This window comes from Dreissena polymorpha, chromosome 6, assembly GCF_020536995.1.
Source record: "Dreissena polymorpha isolate Duluth1 chromosome 6, UMN_Dpol_1.0, whole genome shotgun sequence".
Taxonomy (NCBI): domain Eukaryota; kingdom Metazoa; phylum Mollusca; class Bivalvia; order Myida; family Dreissenidae; genus Dreissena; species Dreissena polymorpha.
In genome coordinates, this window is record NC_068360.1 from 44,343,699 (window position 1) to 44,367,698 (window position 24,000).

The 24,000-nt window shown below is 34.6% G+C and overlaps 2 protein-coding genes and 1 long non-coding RNA gene across 7 annotated transcripts in view; 2 read left to right on the top strand and 1 right to left on the bottom strand.

Moving 5' to 3' along the window:
• LOC127836369 (heat shock 70 kDa protein 12B-like) overlaps positions 1 to 24,000 on the top strand; it is a 349,365-nt gene that overhangs the window by 119,693 nt on the left and 205,672 nt on the right. The window contains exons 1-5 of one of the 4 annotated variants that reach the window (XM_052362975.1): positions 7,316 to 7,350; positions 12,707 to 13,014; positions 13,464 to 13,682; positions 13,798 to 13,915; positions 14,397 to 14,741. The exons of 1 other annotated variant lie outside the window; for it this stretch is intronic. In XM_052362975.1, the coding sequence (XP_052218935.1) occupies positions 7,317 to 7,350; positions 12,707 to 13,014; positions 13,464 to 13,682; positions 13,798 to 13,915; positions 14,397 to 14,741 (1,024 nt within the window). In that variant the 5' untranslated portion in view covers position 7,316. Of the gene's footprint in view, positions 1 to 7,315; positions 7,351 to 12,706; positions 13,015 to 13,463; positions 13,683 to 13,797; positions 13,916 to 14,396; positions 14,742 to 24,000 lie in introns of those variants that run through there. 2 more of the 4 variants (XM_052362972.1, XM_052362973.1) reach the window with 2 other exon arrangements.
• LOC127836371 (monocarboxylate transporter 12-like) overlaps positions 1 to 24,000 on the bottom strand; it is a 322,224-nt gene that overhangs the window by 37,519 nt on the left and 260,705 nt on the right. The gene's annotated exons all lie outside the window — the stretch shown is intronic.
• LOC127836378 (uncharacterized) lies at positions 4,464 to 6,530 on the top strand. The gene is made up of 3 exons (XR_008028734.1): positions 4,464 to 4,584; positions 4,721 to 4,782; positions 6,438 to 6,530. It is a non-coding gene; the product is annotated as an uncharacterized LOC127836378 (long non-coding RNA).

Genomic DNA, 24,000 nt, shown 5'->3' on the forward strand with positions numbered 1-24,000 from the left:
AGGCCAAAAACCAAAAAGAACACATAGTTATACGACAAAGGCTGAATACAAAAAAGACTACAATCATACCACAAAGGCAGAAAAATGGTTTTGGGTTTTGGTTTTCTGCCTTTCTGGATCCCAATCATGCCCATTCTCTATATTGATACATGTATGCATACTCATGATAATGTAGTGTTTCCTTCTGCAAAAATATTTCTATTGACAGTAAACATTCAGACTAAAAAACAAGATGTGTTTGTGAAACAATATGTCCCCCATGTATTTGACATATGACCTTGAACAAATACCTTGACCTTTCACCACTTAAAATGTGCAATTCCATGAGATACACATGCACGTCAAATATCAAGTGGCTATCTTCAATATCGCAAACGTTATGGCCAATGTTAAAGTTTGACGCAAACCAACAAACCAACAGACAGGGCAAAAACAATATGTCCCCCAGCATAGACCGGGAGACATATAAACAGTGTTAAGGCTTTTGGTAAACATTCACAAAATGAGTCACCGCTGCAGTGAGCTGGGAATCCTGGAAGAGCTATACAAATAATATGTTGTTGATTAAACATAAAAATTATAACAGTTTCCAAATTATAAATATGGCAACAACTATTTAAATTGTCGTCGGATGTTTCGGGCCCCAGGTGTTTCCACCATGCATGTTTCCCCTTAGTCATTTCACTTCAAACTTTAAGTGCCATTGCTTGGCATGGTTTACCAAGTATCTTTATCTTCTATTTACAATAAGACGTTTACGATAAACTCCACTGTATTTGTTTTAAAAACGTTGTATGTGTCATTTCATGCTCTGTTTTGAATAAACTATACACGAAAAAACTAAATTAACAATAGCAAAGTGAAATAAATGTTGTTTTATCAAAAAAAAAAACGAAAGCAAAGTGTAATGAAATTTGTTTAATGTATGCGAGTTAGTTTAAAAGTAAGTTTCAAAATAACACAGCTCATATAGATACATGTATCTATTATATGCAATGTTTAATAATAAAGAGGAAGTGGCATTTTGCTTTTCTTTTTTTATTATTTGTTTTTCTATGTATTGATACGTACATGTATACTGTGTGTATGTACATTTCTGTATACTTATTTCAGAACGCGACCGAAATAAATATATGGCAATCGATCTATTGTCGACCTTTTAATTGTAGCTTCATTCGTTGTAACTTAAGAATTGTTACTTAATGTAACTAACTAATGGGGTTGTCTACCCTCGGGACTTCGGTTAAAAACAATTGCCCGAGCATACTGCTAAACATATATAATATACTGTGCGTTAAAAAGCACGAAACAGGCAATAAGGTCAGCTCAATTTTACTGGGCTGAACCATAAACATAATAGGGTACTTTGCAATGTTGATGCGGTGCTTTTATAACAAGGGCTGTTTGTAAAACATGCATGACCCCCATATGGGCTGTCAGTTGTAGTGGCAGCCATTGTGTGAATACGTTTTTTGTCAATGTGACCTTGACCTTTGACCTAGTGACATGAAAATCAATAGGGGTCATCTGTCAGTCGTGATCAATGTACCTATGCAGTTTCATGATCCTAGGCCTTATTATTCTTGAGTTATCATCAGGAAACCATTTTACTGTTTCGAGTCACTGTGACCTTGACATTTGACCTAGTGACCTGATAATGAATAGGGGTCATTTGCCAGTCATGATCAATGTACCTATGACGTTTCATGATCCTACGCGTAAGCATTCTTGAGTTATCATCCGGAAACCATTTTACTATTTCGAGTCACTGTGGCCTTGACCTTTGACCTAGTGACCTGAAAATCAATAGGGGTCATCTGCCAGTCATGATCAATGTACCTATGAAATTTCATGATAATAGGCATAAGCATTCTTGAGTTATCATCCGGAAACCACTTTACTATTTGAGTCACTTTGACCTTGACCTTTGACATAGTGACCTGCAAATCAATAGGGGTCATCTGCCATTCATGATCAATGTAACTATGAAGTTTCATGATCCTAGGCCAAAGCGTTCTTGAGGTATCATCCAGAAACCATCTGGTGGATGGACCGACGGACGGACATGAGCAAAACAATATACCCCCTCTTCTTCGAAGGGGGGCATACAAATCTAATAAATTACAAAAAACTAAACTTAAACAATGAAATATATAATATAACGAGATGCTCAAGAATCTATGCATATAAAACTACGCTCAAAGAGAAGATTTCATATAGGCAGACTGCATTTTAAAAACATGGCGTTGATTGGTCGCAATTCCTTAACTTGCAAAAGCAAGTAGGTCACTCCGTTTTGCGATGAAAAATTTGCACAATGAAAGGCCTTGACATTAAGTTCACTATCTATAACGCAAACAATGTAGAAATTCATGATAGGAAATATATGGAACAAAATAAAGGATAATTACATCCATTAGTACTTAAATTTATTTGCATTTAGAATGATTGTTTTATACTGTTAAACTACCATAAGGTGTTATATTGTTACTTTCATTATTAATATTATCATTATTATTCTATTGATGTTATTTGTGAATAAAAGAAAGAGGAATAAAGAGAATAGCCCAATTGATATAAGTAGTGATGGTGAAAACACATACTATTATATGTGGCATCATCATTACTAGACCCATTGTTCAGCGTATGCTGCAATGGAGTTGTTGTTGGAGTCTTTTAACTTTGTGATCTGTGTTTTTTGCTGTTATTATCATATGAAATTATTTATAGTTTTATATAAATTGGAAGAAAAGTTACACAGGTGTGTACTTTATTTAAAATAAAAAGAAAATTAATAGTTTTGGAGTTTTCCAGACCACAAAGTGGTTCAACAATGCCACTATTTGTTAACAGACATTATATGACTAATGATACGTATAAATCTGATGTTAAGGTTGTATTAATGCATATAAAGTCATAAATATACACCGGTTGTATTGATGTATATATAAAAAAAGACAAATGTGGAAAGTTATTTTAAACTTTATTTAATTATGCAAGTAGAGCCTGGTAAAATAGCTCCCCTTTATAGTATCCCTATTGCTTAAGTGCATTAAATTATATGGAAATCTGGTAAATATTGTATTTATATTTGTGTTTTAGTATATAATTGTATGGTAATTTAGTATATATTTATAGAGTGGTATAATGTTGAACACTTGCAGACAGGGAATATAGCCGTAATGCTCCAACATAAGACCCTGTCTGTATGGGACTTAGATATTATTAGATATTATGTACAGTACTATATGCATTTATTTATAAGTAAAATTCCAGTTGCCACCCTGGGGGCTGAAAGGGGAGTTTTGGAAGTGTAGGCAGGAATGAATGGGGGGGGGGGGTTTCCACTTTCCTTTGGGGTAATTACACTGGGTTGATCTAAGGGAGATAATTTGTATAGGAGTACTATTTTAGGATGGTTCTGTCCCCTGGACCAGAGGGAGTGCATGGTAAATGGAAACTAATAAGAGTACAAATGGAAAGAAAAATAAAACAATATGATATTTGAGGTACTGGCATATTTCCGGTAAAATATAAAATTGGTAAAAAGACCAAATTACACTTGAATGCAGAAAAAAATGTGACAATTTTGTCACCGCTGTGATATCTATTTTTAGCTGTTGGCGTATCTGTACTTTTGACCCAAAGGGTACGTCATACAAAATGGGTATGATGGGAAACGTTTCATTTATGAGGCAACACGGCCGCTGATTCTTAAACCTCAAGGGAAACAACCCATGCTTTAAGTGTACAACTTGTCCGCGGACAATACTATTATCGCGCAAACTATCGAGTATCGCTTCGTGTGTCTAGTGTCGCGGTCTGAAATTAGACCGCGATACACGAGATTCGGATAATATGGATAATATTTGTATCATAAAATATCATGCGTGGCCGCGACTGTCGTGCAATATATCATGCGTCGCTTTGTGTTTCGTGCGTCGCCCTTTGAACGCGACACTAGACACACGAAGCGATACACTATATTTTTCGCGACAGTCGCGGCGACGCACGATATTTTGCACGACAGTCTCGGCGACAAACGATATTTTTCGCGACAGTCGCGGCGACGCACGGTATTTTGCACGATAGTCGCGGCGACGCACGATATATTTAACACGATACATCGCCTTTTGGGCTACCTACACAATTTAATATATCGTGCAAAATATCGTGCGTCTCCGCGACTGTCGCGAAAAATATCGTGCTTCGCCGCAACTGTCGCGAACAGTATCGTGTACCGCTTCGTGTGTCTCGTGTCGCCCTTGATGAAGGAGGGCGAGATTATAGATGGCACTATCCGGATTCCGTAGATATCCGATAATTACCTATTGCTTTAGGTTACAATATACTAAATCATTTTGGTGTTCAATGCTATACCCTCTAAAAAATGGAACGTCATTTATTTGAAGACACAATTCTCTGTATGTGCACTTGCCATGACTTTATTTTTGAATATTTCTGTGTGCATGTGGTAGGGAAAACATTGTTGTATACTACAAATTCAGTGTTTTGCTTATAGGTTGGAGACTACATGAGATTTTGACAGATGGCGGGAAACCCTCATCAACTGGAGATCAGCCGGTAAAAAGGTGGCCTTAAAACAGTGACCGTTGATTCGCGTCGAGTTCTTTCTTACATACTGCATGACCTATCTTTTTTATTGTTTAAATCCATTCAGCTTGGCATCTATTTCAATTGGGTATTTTGACTTTTTCAGGTAGAGAAATGTCTGCGACTCAGCCGAGGGCCACTGCATAAGGGTTATTGATGGCAAAACAGGTAGTAATACTAAATTATTATCATGTACACAAGCAAATAAGCAAATTAATGATGCTAAAGGTGTGAAATACTGCCATAATCAGGTTTGTGGTCGCTCAAACCCTTGCCGTTGTGCAATTCCCCGTTCAGTTTGAATCTATAGTTCCGCGTCCCGACACGTAAAGCTCGTGCTTTGCTGGCAGCGGAAGTTGGCACTTAACAGGTTTATCCTTGTTCCTGAGCATGTATGCAGTACAGCTGAGTTAATTTGCTACTTGTAACCCTATAATTAGCTTGTGTTTGGTATTGTTTTCTCACAATATGCTTACTGTTAATGTTCTGGCTTGAAAGGATGTCGCGTCGGACTTAAACATAGAATTGTTGTAGCAAGTGTCCCCTTCATCATTTACCTAAGAGGGATCTTTTTGCCAAAATTTGGCACTTTCAGCAACCAGTTTTGTTTTTTATTTGGTGCATGCTTCTTTCATTCAGTGATGTAAGGGAAGTATTGACCTTATTCGCGTGTCTTTGCATACAAAGGTGACATGGATCGATGATATTTGTTGTGTTGAGAATTCTGCGTGAAGCTGTGTGCCCAGAAGAAGTACTAGAAACCCCTTTCAGGAAGCCTACATTGATCTGAGCTCCCTTTCTGGCCCTGCTAGCACATGGAACCTCATTGCTAAGCTTATAATGCTTGCCTACATATATGTATCTTGTTCATTTTAACCTTTCCTTCCGGTCTAAACCCCCAACATGAGCATTTTTTTCTTTCGCTCGGTTATGAACCTCCATTTTGACCTGATTGCCACCATAAAAATAGTCAAAAGTACTTATTTTTTGCCCAAAATATAAAATTTTGTGTTCTCTTGGAATCTCTAAATGAGAGCTGGCAGTGCATATTGACCATTTGCTGCAGTTTAAAGGCACCCATGACATTATATGCTAGAATATATCATTGGCTGCTGGTAAATAAAGGGGCTCCGAGCGACAAGGCGCTTTCAAGATTTCCCACTTTTATTGTTGCGCAACAAAAAGTTATTGGAAGCTTATTGATTTCTACACTTCAAAGTATCTTTGATCTTTCATTTTTACTAATTTGTTTATTGTTTTGGATGAAATTGGATTTTTTTTGCTTTGAAATTGACATTGTGGGGTTATTTAAAAAAAAACCACTAAAAAGACATTATCAAAATTGCTTAGAGTGAAAATATATAACAAATTCATTCTTTCCCCACCCCGCATAAGCCCCAGGTGCCTATCCATTTGGTTTGTTTTGGTATTTTGTTGCAGATATTGAACACAACAGCTTTAAATCTTAAAGGGACATTTAAGCTTTAACAGGCCTAAAATCGCCTTCTTCGGACGGAAAACACCAGCGTGTGAAAATATGATATAAAATGGCCAAATGGACAGATAATCCAGCCAAACTTAATATATTGGTGCAATATGAATAGGAAGACACATTTTAATCAAAATATATTTCTCCTTTAGGTTACAATATACTAAATCATTTTGGTGTTCAATGCTATACCCTCTAAAAAATGGAACGTCATTTATTTGAAGACACAATTCTCTGTATGTGCACTTGCCATGACTTTATTTTTGAATATTTCTGTGTGCATGTGGTAGGGAAAACATTGTTGTATACTACAAATTCAGTGTTTTGCTTATAGGTTGGAGACTACATGAGATTTTGACAGATGGCGAGAAACCCTCATCAACTGGAGATCAGCCGGTAAAAAGGTGGCCTTAAAACAGTGACCGTTGATTCGCGTCGAGTTCTTTCTTACATTCTGCATGACCTATCTTTTTTATTGTTTAAATCCATTCGGCTTGGCATGCTCTTTAAGAAAAGGTATGGGTATGGGGGTGTCTACGCGCAAAAGTTTGACTTTATTTTTCGTTGAAGTTGTTGATTTTACATTGAATTTGTTAACGAAATCTTTTGGTATATTATAACCATAAGTCAATATTAGTATAGGTTACAGTACACTAAATAACCGTTTCATGAATGGCTGTACTCTCTAAAAAAATACCATAGTTGACAGGAAGGCATGTTTTACACTTTTATCTATTATTCGGGTGTTATCTTTCGGAGATAATGGTAGGGCATGAAAAGGTGTTGACTACTGAATCCCTGAAATATGATAAACTTGAAGACTAAAGTAAACCATCGCACTGAAAAAGGTTACATTGCACTAAGAAACGGCCGGAAAAAAAGTTGCAAAAACAGTCGATTTTGATTTATGCCAAGTTTTTTTCTTGCATTGAGCATGACATATCTTTGTTATTGCATAAATCGATTCCGCTTAGAATGGCCTTTAAGAAAAGGTATCGTTATCGGGGTCTCTATGTGCAAAATGTTGCATTTATTTTGGCCTAAAGTTGTCGCTTTCACATTGAATTATATTGGGAAACTATTTAGTGTATTCTGACCTATAGAACGATATTGGCGTTGGCAGTGTGTATTACACACCGCAAAGACCACATATTGTACATGGTATAGCTTAATGGTGTTTTCATTTATTATCAACAAACGTTAAAACATGAAAATGTTAAAGCAGTGGATTTTTGGGAAGCCTTCAGGTAAAATGTTGAATACTGTGTTTATTTTTAAGTCTATAACCTAATTGAATTTTTGTTTCTCGTTTAATCAAATGTGGCAATAACTTCATGGTTATTTTCCAATTAAAAAACTTCTCAATCTTTTCCTACTTTTTTTTTATAAATTACGACGCCAGACATCAAAGACCTGATCGGGAATTCCTTCATGTTGTCCTGGATATGTTGCGAATAATTCATTGTTTACCTCGTTATGTATGTAACAACGTTGACCCCATATTGTCCCGTTTCTTAAATCGAAAGTGGTATATAGATCACTCCATCGATAAAACAAAACATAGTTAATTTAAAGCCACGCATATTGAAATGAAATACATGTTAATCAATACAAATAGATGCAATTTAAAAGTGTGCAAAATAGTCATTAAATCTATAGCTTAGTTAGCAAGTAATTGTTTTTACATTTTAAAACCGAAAGTAGGATTTCTATACGTATACGTCCATTTTGACAAAACGCGATTACTTTAAAGTTTTAAAGCGCAAAAAGACGGATTTCTACCTTGTAACAACCAGATATATTTTAATTGGCATAGTTAAAATTAAGTCTGTAGCCTAGTTAGCAGGCAATTTATCATTTTTTAAATTTTAAAACCGAAAGTAGGAGTTCTAGACGTATACGTCCTTTTCAACAAACGCGATTATTTTTAAGTTTTAAAGCGCAGAAAAAGACGGATTTCATCCTTTGAACCACCAGATATATTCTAATTGGCTTATATAAAATATTTTTCTTATTTTTACTTAAATTTACTTTCATTTCAAGGTTTTCGGCTCAAATGATTTTTGTATGTCACACCTTATATATGATACCAACATAATTTAAGCTTCTATATGTACGTATTTGTGTACCCATGTACGGATTCTTGTGCACGTTATACAAAATTGTGCAATGAAGAATTTTTAACAAAAAACTTGGCAGATATCTTATCAGGTAAATAGTTATGTTTTCTATTAGTTTTAAACAGTGTTACTCTTTTGACTGTTGTGTTAAACATACAAAATAATACATTCGTATTAACTCCCAATACTCTCAAAATATCGGTATTCAAACGATGAACAGATGCTTTAAAAAAATTACAGCGAATATTTGCACATAATCGTATACGTTATGAACAAAATAATTTCGAATAATAACACAATAAAAAAGCCGAATTGGCGTCTCGAAGCAGACAGCAATCACTTTGTAACGTTGTAGAGTTCTCTTTAGGCTATCGGCTGAAGTTAACATGTAGCTATTTTATGTATGAATATATACAAGGGCTTCAAATATCCGTATCAATAATATACGATGTTTTTTATCTTAATTTAGAATCGGCTATTTATTTCAGCAAATACTCATTAGCGCCATGTTAAATATACCTTATATCTTCATTGTTAGCAGGGATAAAGTGTTTGTTATTGGCCGTATAGATATGTTTTAATTGCGAACGATTATCGCGGCAGCTGTGTGGAGTCGGGGGCTATTAGCGGTAATAGATGCCTCTATTCAACCAGCGACAGCAATCAATATATTGCGACTTTGGTTTGCTTATTTGAAGTTGTGTTTACCAAGTTATAAGACTAATTGTCGGCCAAAATATAATGCTTAAACATAACAATGGTCTTAAGATTATAATTAATATGTCAAATCTTACCCATCTGGAACAAGTTTTAATTAATTTAGAGAGCGAATAATTATACTAGTTTAATTACAAAAATCATTTAGTTGCGACCTGAACAAGAAACAAGCATAACAAAATCGTTATTAAAGCAAGTAAAAATAAAACGTCAAGCAATTAAAAAGTAAGGAGCAAATCGAAATAATTAAAACTAGTGGTGTAAGCGGTACGACGCAAACTTAAGCGGCCTCACCAAAAATGGATACATAGTAAAGAACAGTATACATCTGTTTACCTCATATCAATATGCTATAAGACCAAATAACTACAGACAAAATCCAACATGTATTTGCAAATCTATGTATTTCAAAATGTTATTCATAATAAATTAATATTAAAAAATGGTGTTGCGGTTTTTTTTTCAACGTAAGGAGTCATATAACTTTTATGTTTGAAGAGAGTTCAAGTACGTTCAATATGGCATGTTTAAAAGCAAGGGGGGCATGCTAATACGGGAACTTACCGGGTTTAAGTGAGGTAAGTTGGAACTAAACTTCCAAATGGCGTCATTTCGTGTTTTTCGTGAAGGAGTAGCGAATATTTTCACCCGGTAAGCCGGTTTATATTTATATTTCTTTTAAATGAATAAACCCTTTCGGCTCTTCGGTGTTTGTTCTCCCCTCGGTTTTTTGTTTCAATACCGATGAAGTCGGAATAAAAAAGTTTTTGAAGGAAAACCGTCTACAAATTTGTTGTTTAATTTTTTGACCTTCGAGATGTTGGATGTTCGAATATCATTTTCTCTCACGATAAACAGTATTTGTGCATGTTTACAGTAAAATATAACATAAATCACGATTATTTTATTATCTCGATGCGCTTGTATGTCTATTAGTATAGCTCTGTCTCTGTTTTGTCACTGGTTTGTCCTGCCAAACTTTCAAATCTATGGTTACTGTGCATGTATTTTGTTGTTTTACGTAGTACTTAGTGTTTAAGTTTTAGATTGTATTGTTTCATTAATTGTCTTATAGCTATACACATAGGGTAGTTTTATAGTGTCTTGTTGATCTTTCTAATCTAGGGTTACTGTGCATGTTTTTACGTAGTACTTAAAGTATAATAGAGTAGTTTTATAGTATAATTGAGTAGTTTTGATCGATTTATTTTGAAACAGCGTTGCAAAATGTTTTCGTATCTGCGAAACGTCAAATGTTCTAATGTAAAGCGCCTTTGAACGTGCACTCTTGCATGAAAAGGGCGCTATATAAATCCGGTATAATAATAATAATAATAATAATAATAATAATAATAATAGTTCCCGTATACGCATGCCCCCCCCCCCTGGAAAGTATACTTATCATTTTTATATTTTAAGTAAACCGATTATTTAACCGGTTACAATAATTTAATTACAGGTTAATTTTTAATTACCTGTTACCCGTTATATCCCTAGTAGCTACCAAACTTTCTAATACAAACCAACTACAAGAACAAGACAGAGATATCATTCCAAATTAAAGAATTACCTTTACCCGCATACATTTGATAATTGGGTTTTAATTCTTGAATGCGAAAACCTTACTTAAAGTGTCACACAAGACCCCATATGCGGAGAAAATAGTTAACTTAGAGCATGAGTAATCGATGGACTTATACGTGTTTGTAAGGGCACACAAATAAACCTGTCCACGTTTACAATAGTTTCGTCAGTGTTCGAACCAAACATTCCGAGGTAATTGTATAATATGTGATATTCAGCCAGTGTTTACGTCGCAATGAACACTCATTTAAAGTAATGCATCTTTCTTATCACAAGTATGACAACAGAAGTGGTGACAATTAAAAAAAGTGCAACTGCATATACTCCTGGAGGACAAGTCTCTCTCTTTGAAAAATAAAAAACAAACAAATTCCTTTACAATATAAAGAAGTGAACTCTGGAAAATGCATACAACAACGTACACAATACAACATGATGTTAACTGTGTTGATGAACGGGTAATGTTGTCAAACTACGTCGGGGATTTTTTTACAAATCGTGAATAAATTGCTAGATTGGCTACCTCCACCTTTAACAGGACAATTCCTGTTGTTCTCAAGTTTGACGTGTTTCTAAACAGGTTTCAAGATACTTAGATAATGATTTCAAGAAGGCTTTATAAGAAGTTGGTTACATACGTTGTCACTGGGTTTAGTGCATTCATCCGTATCGTCCGTCTTTATTCATAAATAGAATAAGGAACCAAATCATTTAAGACGCATATTATGAAAACTCGGAGACAAAGGCTAATGACAAAACGAGGTTTATCCATATTAAAATCTGAACAAATTAAGTTGAATGTGTTATTGGTTTCCCACTTCTCAAAAGACGTTTTATACAAGGATAGTGTATTTAATCCATCGGCAGCTCATAACGTTGCCTGTCTAGCATCACATACTGCTTAACCAAATGACGTCTTACTCATATTAACCAGTATTTCGGCACATATAGTATAATCTGATAGCCTTACACAAACATAACCTATGCGAATCCAGCAGTGCAGACTTATTTTTTGAAGGAATGCGTATTTGTTTTGCAAATTGTTTTGTTTTACTTTTCTGTGACGTCATAGCCTGCTGTAATGGTGTTAACCGTCGCAATGTATATGGTCGGGTAGTGCCGTTAAGATGTCTAAATGTATTGTGTTATCTCTATGTAGAAACTTTGCAGTGATTGATTACGTATTAATATTATTATTAATCGGTCTATTATTTAGAAAGTAAAAGTAAACGTCTTTTACGCAATTAAAGTCTATGCATGTAATATATTCTTCAGTTTTTAAATATTTTTTTTAAGAGAAGTTCACAAAAAGATGTGCGTATCTTTATTAGGCCCGTACATGTCAAACTCAATAGTTCGCAGTTATCTAGAGTCATTTCAATGTTATTTACTGTGATTTGTAAGTTTCCTCTAACAAAACGCACATTTGCATGAATTCGAGTGCTCAAAACGAAAATAACTCAATATTTGGATATTCTAGTTTTCATATCAGGAGTAATCGTACAATCTTAGAGAAATAAATATGTGGCTGGTTTCATTTGAAAAATAAATTTAATTTTAATTGAGACCCCTACAGACGTATAAGATTAATTTCAGATAACCCATTTATATACTGGTATGATGAAAAATGTACCTTAACCGATACATTGTTAAACAGATATCTTCGCATATAGTATTTATTTTGATCTTTTAAATTCTGCATTTTATAAAACAAACTATTCTGCAAGATATCTCCAACCAGAAAAATGCCCAAGAACTAAATTTTCATAACGAGATTCAAGGGTTGGGGTATTACATGATTCTAAAACAGTAGCTTCAATACTATTGTGTAAGTGGTGTATCACATAATAATCCAGCTACTGAAGTGTTATTTCAACACGGGCATTTTCTTAACTGTCAAATCATACATAAATGAAAGCCTTGTTGTAAAACACATAAACCTTAGTGTTTTTTTTTTGCCAGATACCAATTCCTCAATATTATTTTCTATAAACATTTAATCTAAATTAATATTCTAATTTATGTACTAAACGTTTTTTTTACTATCAACATGTATTAAGGTATCAACACTTTAGAGCAAACAAAAGATCTATATAACACTGCAGTGATGAAACTAACAAATGTTTGTTTGGCAAATAAAAAACACAACAAGTCATATCATGCCAATTTATTATATATTTAGATAAAACGGATGCTGTCGGAGGTCAGTCCCTGATTGTTGCCGCCTTCGACTTCGGGACAACTTACAGTGGATATGCGTTTTCCTTCAAGCATTCTCCAAATGACATCAAAACTAACAAGAAATGGACGTCCGGGTCTGGTCAACTTATCTCACTTAAAACACCAACAAGTGTTCTTCTCAATGAGGATGGTGAGTTCGACTCATTTGGATGCGATGCCAAGAACAAGTATGTTTCCTTGGCAGCGGACGGAAAACACCATGGCTGGAGACTATTTAGAAGATTTAAGATGGTTCTTCACAATCAGAAGGTAGTTCACATTCCTGCAATGGTTTTGAAAATCCAATTGATCTCATTAACAATTTTGAACGAATGCCCATTGTTTTAAATAATACATATAAAACATAATTAGTTACGATGAACTGCATAAAAAACATGTGTTTTTTTCCAAATACGACGAGTGTTTTTTTAAATACCTCACACTATTTAACAATCATTAAAATTCCACAAAGCGGTATGTAAAACAATATGTGATGTCCCATGCAATCAAGGCAATTACAATGACTTTTTCATAATTATTTTTTTTTTACTCTTAGAGGACGCTTTATAGATTCGTTTGGAAATAATTTAATATAACATGTTAATCCATCCTCTTCGTAAAATCTATATATATGAACCACAGCTTAGTTCATATTCAATGTTAAAGGGTCCATCTTCGTCACTTGTGCATATATCGTTTTCCTTTTATACCATTTTCAGCGTATTTTGCGTTCAGCAACAGTTGATGATTTGGAAGGTAAACCCTTCGCAGCCGGGCCGATTTTTACAATGGTGATTCGGTACCTACAGAAACACCTATTAGAAGCGTTAAATCTAAGTCATAAAGGGACGCTCGAAACTGACATCACATATATAATTACCGTACCAGATATCTGGGGCTTAGCTGCCAAACAGTTCATGAGAGAAGCCGCGATTGAGGTACATATACGTTATTTCTATCAGTGCCCATCAAGTTTTCCGTCTTTTTTTAAATTTGTTTACGTGTTTCGTAACGTCACTCGCTGTTAGTGTTAATATGTTTGCCAGCATTTAGGCTGGTATCAATTGCAACCGACTCAAGTTGGCATTAGAGCCTGAGGCAGCCGCAGTGTATTGTGGGGCCCTCGGTCACACGTTGGTGGGGCAGAAGTTCATGGTCGTCGACTTAGGAGGTGTTTAATTGCATCTTAAATTACAATAACTGCTAACGTTTACCTTTACAGCAACTTTTTCTTCTACATCTTCTGCTGATTCCTTTGTGAGCTTATGGCGATTAATGCTACGTTCACATTAAAGTATATGAAATTCTACAAATACGCTGTCAGTTGTCGAAACATAAACTTGCCTTCGTGACGTATTATATATTTTTCATTGTTCCATTAAAGTCAGAAGAAGATTCATATTCAAAAAGCCCGTAAAAAATTAAGGCAATTTCCTGAATGTGAATGCTATATCATATATACTGTTTTACATTAAAAATTCCAAAAGCAGAGGCTGTTGTCTTTAAAGGTTTAAAAAAAAAAGATTTTGCATTGATCCCAAATGTTCAGTTAATCATAGAATATTGTGAGGATTTCTAATTGGAGCTTAGTAAATACACAATGAGGGAAATATTTCCTCTTCATACGTATACAGTTGTTTTAAAATTAATAGGTGGTACCGCTGACATATCTGTTCACGAGAGAAAAGGCAATGGGTCACTCAAAAATATCCACACCCCTTGCGGTGGCACATGGGGAGGCATCTATGTTGATGCAAACTTCACACAGTTTATGGCAGAGATATTTGGGACAAGGGCTCTTACTGCTATGCAAGCGGATGAAATGTACGATTACTTTGATATGATGCGTGACTTTGAGGTAAAGAAGAGGAATTCTCAGACCGACATCACATTTCGCATCCCAGTGGTTTTGAAGGAAAATGATGAGGAGCATTTTCATCAGTCTTTATCAGACCGACTGTCATCTTTGATGTTTGGTGAAAAGGTATTTGTGAGAGGTAAAGATAAACTTGGTATACATCCATCTATCATGCAAAGTTTCTCCACTGATCAGATCTCCGCAATAGTGAATCACATAAGCAGCGTTCTGAAGGAAGAAAGAATGAAAGATGTCGGTCTTATAATATTAGTTGGAGGGTTTGCAGAGAGTCCTTATGTCCAACAGAGGATACAGAAAGAACTTCAAGCGGTACGGTTAATAGTTCCGGAGGAGCCGGGATTGGCCGTGTTGAAAGGAGCCGTTATGTTCGGACACAAACCTAACATCATATCATCCAGAGTTATGGATTACACGTACGGGGTAGAAATTTTTGATTATGATTTTGAGAAAAAATACTCGATGGAAAAGAAAATATTCATGAACGGTGAATGGTTGGTAAAAGATGTGTTCAGGGTCTTTGTAAGAGTCAATGAAGATGTGCCATTTGATAACAAGGTGACACACGCATTTTTCCCGACTGAAAACCCCGATTATGTTGTTATATTTAGAACAGAAAACAATGTTCACAACTGACCCTGGCTGTGAGATCGTAGGAAGATTTCAAATTGATTTTGAGAATGACATCAGAAAATTGAGGTAACGTTCTTGTTCGGCGACACGGATCTGCGTGTTTTGTGTGAACACATCAACACTGGAAAAGTGAAGACGCTTACACTAGACATTGCCAATTAAAATGGTTACGATATATCAACTATACAATCCTCTTGGAACAGTATTGATATCTTTGTATCCGTTGAAAAAAATATGTTATAAAACTTCCAGTATTAATGATAATACTAAATATTTTGATTGTTTATACGTTTGATTATCCATAAATAACATGTTACAGTTTAAATAATGCATGTACTCCAAGTTTTAAATTTTAATGTTTTCTTATTTATATTAATAGTCATACATACAAAAAAATCAATAATTTTCTTAAGTATTTTTTTTTAAATGCTGAAGTCTTAACAAAAACCAAATGTCATTTTTTGGGTTTTATCAATCTATTTTAAAGCCGCTCTGATGCTGATCATAAGGCATAAACAAATAAGACCTAATACCGTTTGTAATGCATGAACTACGATAAGACATAAAAGTCAATAGAGCCCCTCTAAAGGTAATTTTATAATGCAAATAATATCATACTAGGCATTACGGAAAAGGAAATTATTGAGAAAAGCCGCTAAATAGATAAACATGTAGAACTTTCGGAGTGTGATTGGGTAACTGAAATTTCGGGTTTGTTAAAATCTCCAGCATACGACGCTTATCCTTCAAATGGGAGTTTATATTGAATATATTTGTTTGCGATTATTGATATATTTGTTTATTTTCGCACATGTTTTGAACACAGTATCGTCTCGCACCATTGCAATTAACATTTGGAGCAATTGTTAACTGGTGTCTTTGGCTTAAGACAAGTATAATATGATATTGGAAGTGATAAAGATTGAATGTTGGGACCTCTAGATAATTTCTTTACAAGAATTATTTTAACTATTAAACACTGAACTGAAAGAATGTGTTGTGAAAATGAACCACCGGTGTTTGTTTCTGAGTGTCTTATTTAAACTTCATTTGTTGTAATGAGGTCACATTAAATACATAACGTTGATAATGTTTTTATCGAATATACGTATTCTAATATTGCGATAAAACTTTACCTTCTACGGTGAGTTGCTATCTGATGCATTCTTATGTAGTACTAAAATCATGGCTTCTTTCCGACATATTGTTCTTGCGTGTTTGCGGCAATGAATAGCGACAAAACGACCGATATAACCGCAAAAAAAGACAAATTGAGGTATATGTTGCTTGGCGTGTCCGCCAACACACCATAACGATAGGGCAGACATCAGCAATTATACTTATATGATAGATGTCAATATATCTGTCATAAAATAAGCTTCTTACAATATTTCATATTTAGAATGAAGACTAAACAATTACTAATTTGAATGTGTCATTGTAAGAAATGGTGCACGTGCTTAATTGTGTATAACTCTAAGCTTTAATCCTTAATTCATGAGAGCACCTTGTATGTTCTGTTTTTGTTAGATATATTTATTTAGTTTCACGAACTGTGTTTTGAAAATAATAACATATATTTATATTGTCCATTTGATATCTGCGTATTCAAAGTGTTAGTTTTAGAAACCGATTGTTCTCAATAAATTGGCGAATATATGTAGGCGAATTGCTAATATTATTTTTGTTTACATCTAAAATAAAACATAAGCTCAATTTAACGAAATCAGTTTATGCATCATTGCGCCGGCAGGTAGTAGGACAATTAGAAGTCGATCGTTGTTTATTTATAACTATGCAAACAGAGAATGTTCTAGAAAAATAATGCGATGAGATAATACGCCGATCAATATTCCGTCGATACCTTGCAATGTTATAAAACTGTGATTTTATGCAAGCGTATTAATTTGGTCTTTGCTGTATAAGTGCTAAATAGTATTTTATGATTTCATTATTTGAGAATTTAATATATAAATTTAAAAATTAATATTTATAATAAATATATATTATTCCTATAACAATAAAAGTGTGCTCGCTTAATTGTGATTGTCGGTATTGATTCAATATTGACACCGCTCCCAACCTATATTCGCCCATATATTACTTACGAATACAACTCTCGACGGGTTTTATCTTGAAGTTCCGTTATTGCTATCATATCTGAATGCCAATCAAAACAAATACCCGTCATTTGTGTATTATCTTTATCTTATGTTAATTTTATTTTCATATAATTTCTAAGAATTTACAATCTAAGGTTATAATAATAAATAATTGCATAGACTCACTGGGGGCTGACGAGGTATAAGCGTAGTCCGTTTCGCTACGAAGTCGGGTATATGTTTTACTACGAAAACATTGTGTACATACACTACTTAATCAGGCGAGTTTCATCTTTTCTGGTGTTTATGGATGAGAGTACGGAGGATCCAGTAATGGTAGGCACTTATTTTCAATAACAAATTAATAATAAATGTGCGTAGTTTCAACCTTTACTTTTATTTTGAGGTAAAATCGAAATATTTTGATTTGAAGCATTGCATAAGGTAGTTTTTATGTTAAAATAGCCAATTACGGTAACTTAAATTGAATAAAACTACATGTTACTTTGATTCATTGTACATTACACATTTTAAAGTACAAAAAAAAGTTACGAAAATGTATTTTAGTTATTCAAATGCTTTGTTTCGAAGGAAATTACAAGTCGCTTTTTGTATAGGTTTCGCACAGAGCATGTATTAGTTGTGCTACGAAGTACAAATATAATGTATAGGTTACTCAACGAAGTATCTGTATCCTTTTCAGGACATATCACATGCAGTTTGCAGTTACTGCAGACTGCCATTTCCCAGTGCAAAAGATGCTGTGCTTCATTGTGCGCATGAGCAGCCAAACGAAAAGGTTTCCTTTATGTGGGAGATGCCTTGTGACACTGCACCAGGTGAACAATACAGAAATCGAACGTTCAATATTATGGGTGGCGACATTAAAAAGTATGCTGAAAATATTACATTCAATCCGGTTTCTGGCAAATTTTTAATTCCGACAAAATCTACAGTGACAGAAAGTCCTGTGCGAAAGATATCACGAATTAACACACCAACAAAATCTGCCCATTGTCAGATATTTCTTGAGCCAGTGGTACCTTCGGACAATGTAGCCACAATATCCGGGCAGCTTGAAAAAACTATACTGTACTCTGATTCTGAAAGTGAAGAGTCGGATGTGACGGCGTGTACATTTCCACAATCAAATGATGTTTTTGATGATATTTTGACAGAAAGCCTTTCAGTGCAGAAAGTATTAAAATGTTCAATACCTCCGGGATGAACCGGGAGTCACCGGTAAGGACCGGCGACGACCGGCTTGGCACTGGGAACAACCGGGACTGCATAGGGAATAACCGGGATGGCACCGTCAGAGCGCCGGTTTAATAATATACCGTAGCTATACCGGGCCTCTGTCGGCATTCACCAGCTCCCCGTAGATATGCCAGGGTCTGTTTGGGCCCCGGTGGAGCTACGGTGCCGTCCCGGTTGTTCCCGGTTGTTTACAGTGCCACGCCGGTCGTTGTCGGTCATTCCCGGTGACTCCCGGAGGTATTAAACATTCAAATATATAACCGGTGGAGCCCCGGTTGTTTACGGTTCATCCCGGTGGAGCACCGGTTCATCCCGGTAGATGCCTGATCATGCACCGGGGCTCCGCCGGCATCATAGTGAGACCGGACCTTAACCGCGTTATAACACGAGGTAAATTTACCGGCCGTCATATACGCAGTAAACAATAACATGTGACAGAAACCCACTGCCACGCTTTAACAACAATACATTGATTAGGAAATTGTGGATTTGTGCCATTGGGTGTCTTTCCACACCTTACGTCTGTTACAGGTGTTGATTTTACAAGTAAAATCATGTATACGAACATGAAATTTATAAGTTGGCGATACCGATTTTCAAGAAAATCGCTTTGATAGATAAAATGTAATAATCAAAATCCGTATGAGATAAGGAAGGATCGAAGTTGGGACATGGGATTTACTTTGACATAAGCAGAGTTTCGAGATAACATAACAGGAATCGAATGTTATTTGATAAAGAATACCGTATGCTAAAAACCTATCGTCGGTCTCTATCCAAAAGAACGTATAAGGGATTGTCACAAGGTGAAGATGCGTAATTTTTATTGAGACCGACGACATTAGGTACTCGACTCTCAACTGTCGTCTTATAAATGGATTCTCGATTTTGATCGGTTCCTTTGGCCTAGTCGTGAATTTAATTTTATCATAATAATGTGCATTATCATGTCGACTGTGCGCTTCGGATCATGTTGTGTCGTTGTTACTATCTCTTCCTCGAAGGAAACATACAGCCACTCCATGGCTCTGTATTTAGAAAAAAACATTTTCTTTATATCCCCTTTGAGAGATAACCGATACGTCCTCTGTGAGAAACGCATACACGCTAAAGCGTTGTCGTGGCGAGGCGTATACGTATACTGTCAGAGACATGATCATTCTATTTAGCCTTTATTTCTGATAACTGGGTCACCCTACACATTTCTGAACACACAAGTGGCTTAACGATACATACATCAATATGGAAATTGTAAAATTGTGTCAGTTAAACATAGTTGTAAACCTTAATTGCATTTTTGTAAAATAAAACTCGACTTCGGTTTGATAAATCAGCGGTATATTTAATGTTTAACGCATAAACCAGACACATGTTGAATCATAATTTGATGTAACAGACCTCTGACATGTCATTGTGCTTAAATTCAGAGTTTCGTTATTACAAAAGCATAATCTTACCTGTTTTAAACACAAATTTCCACTAATACGTTCTTCGATGTCATGTGTATGTACACAATGTTTTCGTAGTAAAACATATACCCGACTTCGTAGCGAAACGGACTACGCTTATACCTCGTTAGCCCCCAGTGAGACTGTACTGATTCTAACGGTTCTATAAAAATGATCAAAATACTATAACAGAAATACAAAAAAACCTATCCTACTTCCTAACATAGGCCGAGCCGCATCTCTATTTAGAAGTACTGGACATCTGGCATCATACTGAAACATGTATCCGTTAATTCATTAAATAGCTATAATTAGAAGTCACAATATGCCCTATCTATCTGGTATTTTCGTCTTTCATGTTCAATGATTTCTTAATTATGATTCTCGGTATTGATTCAAAATTGACAATGCTCCCAAGCCATATCCGTCCATATGTTACGCACGAATACAACTATCGACGGGTTTTATCGTGAAATTTCATAATGGCCTTCATATATGAATGCCAATAAAAATAACTACCCGTCATTGGTGTGTTATCTTTCGACTTAACTTCCATGCACCACGATGCTAGATTTAATCTTTTTATGTTCTATGCTGCTTATAGAGGAAATTTGCCAATTTCATGATCCGCTAATAATATTTAATTTCGTTTGCTAATACTTTTCGAATGCTTATAATATTTAGTATATTAATATATTATATAACATTTACCTTATATTTATTATGATATTTAATTTAATAATATTTGATTTCCTTTTGTTGATAATTAACTTTGTTTTAATATGATATTTAATTCAATATTGTGATAATTTACTTTGTTGCGCGACACATAGTCCGACGAAGAATGAAACAACTAGTATGTCTTAATTTTAAATAGAAGCCATGTCTTTACATTATAACATTAAGGTCGTAATAATTTAAACAGTTGTATTATAGATATATATGCAATGACATATTTGTACAATCTTTGCCATGTAGTTCCTTCTTTCACTGCCGAATACAAATGAAAGCATACTTATTTGAAATGGACTCGTTTTGTTTTCTTTAGTCCATATTAAATGGTTGTCTGCAAAATCATTTGATGCACATAATTAGTGTATGAATATAGTTACGCCCTACCTTACTATGGTGAATTTATGTCTAGAGAAAGCGCCCATGTACATACCGGAGGAAAAATGAATTTCTATTTCCCATCATACAACGCGCACAAGCACACTAGGTCGATTGGAAAGCAACGTATGTGGACACGATGCAGATAAGCCTGTTTTCCGCACTTTAATGGAGAGTTACCTCTAAAACAATAATACAACAAGGTGAACTTGTTTTCAACTACTTCGATTATATCACATATTTCAAAAGTATTTATTTAATTTAAGTGATACAAACAGTCATGTTATTAAGTGATCTGCATAGAAAAAGCATATCGATGGGAAGTTTAAGTACCGATTAGTAGGTTGATGTGTAAAAACGATGACACCTAGCTAAGTTTTTGGGACAGACCAGATTGAGCCAAATCCAATATTGTAATAAGTTGGTTTTTATCATGTTATTTTAATATATGAATTTTTTTAGATATTAGTACTTATGCTTAATTACATCACTGTAAAATGCCCCATTGTTATGTTATTGAATACAATAAATAGTATATAATTTTAAGAAACGATTACTCCCTTTGATTCATTTGAATTTTACAAAGTTGCTTGTGTCATTTGGAATTGATGCATCAACATTAGGCACACACTTATTTTTATATTAATAGTATGTTTCGCTTCAAGGTGGTTTACATTTGTAAATGAGACAGAACTATCTTTTCACATTGGTGTAAATTATATATTCGTTACAAACATGGCGTTTTGAATTGTGTTTAATAAAGCGTATCTTATCAATCGAGTCCGACTTGAATACGTCATCTGACATCATGGAATATTTGGTACCGCGGAAACAAGTTGATTTAGTGTGAAGACTCAAATTCAATGCCACTTCCATCCCACAAAAAGATGATCCATCCATATACCATTTACTTTTTTCGTTTTCATTGAAACAGTTTCAAGTTAAATATGTCATTGTTTTTTAACATATAACTTTTTATATTGAGTATGGATTTAAAGTCAAATATTTTAACAATTTAAATATATTTTTCATGTTAGACAGCTAGGTCATGTTATTTTTGTCTTTGGTATCTTACGTCAATGACTGTCACTTTAGCACTGTCTAGCAATGCGTCAGTGAAATGCTATGAACATAGTTTTAAGTCTGGAAAAATTGTATAAATTAAAAATCAACAAAGCTTGTGTGAGTTTGTTTTATTTGAAACTGATTTGTGTTCGTAGCAACGCTGCTATCTGCTTTGCAAGCAAATATACAATATCCCGAACAAAAAAAGACAAGGGACTTTGCATTACACAAAATTACAACACTTTTGATTATACTATCGTTAAACGTTAAATTTAAATAAGTCAAGAATCTGTACTAATTCCAGGTTTGTCTTTACATCGAAACTGTAGTTTTCTTATTCTTACGCGTCATATAAGATAAAAAAACGCAGAACATTGCCGACAAGTCATGTCTGACGATATGAACGAATAGTGAAAACACGGTCTTTGGACGTTGTACAGTCTGAGCGACATAATACCATGTATCACTATGCTAAATATACACGAGATCGGCCGCGTAAATGCCCTCTGTGCTCGCAAATTAGTATTGTGCATTATATACTGTTAGCCTATTTTTTTATACATACCTACTCGGATATAGGCAATCATAAAGATATATAGCATAGTCACGTAAATTATATGAAATAAAATATCCATAAAGACATTTTTTACTTTCATATTGTCCACACACCTTGGTCAAATGGTGATATGGAAATCAGCGTTTACCTAATATGTAAAATTGATGCACTACGATGTATTTTGGATAATTTGTTTGACATAGTTGTTATATAATTTTGTGTATTTGTGCTATAGTTGCCCTATGTAAAAAAATTAGTTGCCCATATAGGCATTTTGGCGTTGTCTTCGGGCAAACGTGTTATTCCCAAGATCGATGAACGGCAGACTGTATACTCATAGAAGTGCCTAAGCACTTGAAACATCAGGAAAACATAACGATGTAATGTATTATTAACCTGCACACTTGTATGCAATAATATAAATGGATAGTAAAATGATGAGATGAAAACATTCTGGTGCCGATTATGTTAATTCGAAGGTTAATACTTTGTCTTGCTTCGTATATTTTATGTAATTAAATGTGAATCGATTAATCTTTGAGCATTTGCCATGTCCTTGTGTAATAATATAAGAGTATTACTGACTTACTAATGCAAACTTTGGGGAAAAGGTTTGAAATTATTATAAATGCAACTATCATTGTTATTTAGTTCAATGCAAACATAAGCAACACGACTATGTGAGCTGGCTTTCACGACCTTCACAACGGCTTCTTCTTTGAAGTTCATTACGCTGATGTGAAAATGCGGTAGATACCATATTATGTATTTAGGCCTTGTATTAAAAATGAAGAGATGAAGAGTAAACGCATTTGCTTCAACATATCGTTCTTAAGATAGATAAAGTTCTTGGAGTAGTAATATTATGGAGTGTTATAATATAAACAGTTATTACTTTTAAGTGATGTTTTATTTTGGTGATGCTTGTGATAGAATTAAGTTTTGTTTTTATTATACACTTAACTGTTTAATGAGTATGAGGTTGTACCATCCTAATAGCAATTTGAACCCCACATATTTCTTCATTAACCGCTGCAATGCGGTGACGCCAGTTTTGTTCAGTTGTGTTATTGTTAACCTTTTTTTTCTGTGTATATTTCTGGAAACTTCGTCTATTGCCATTCAATTATGTTCCTAGTAGCAATAATTAGATAAATCTAGTGATGAAATTATAATCTTACTATTGGTTTATATTTTCTGGTGTTA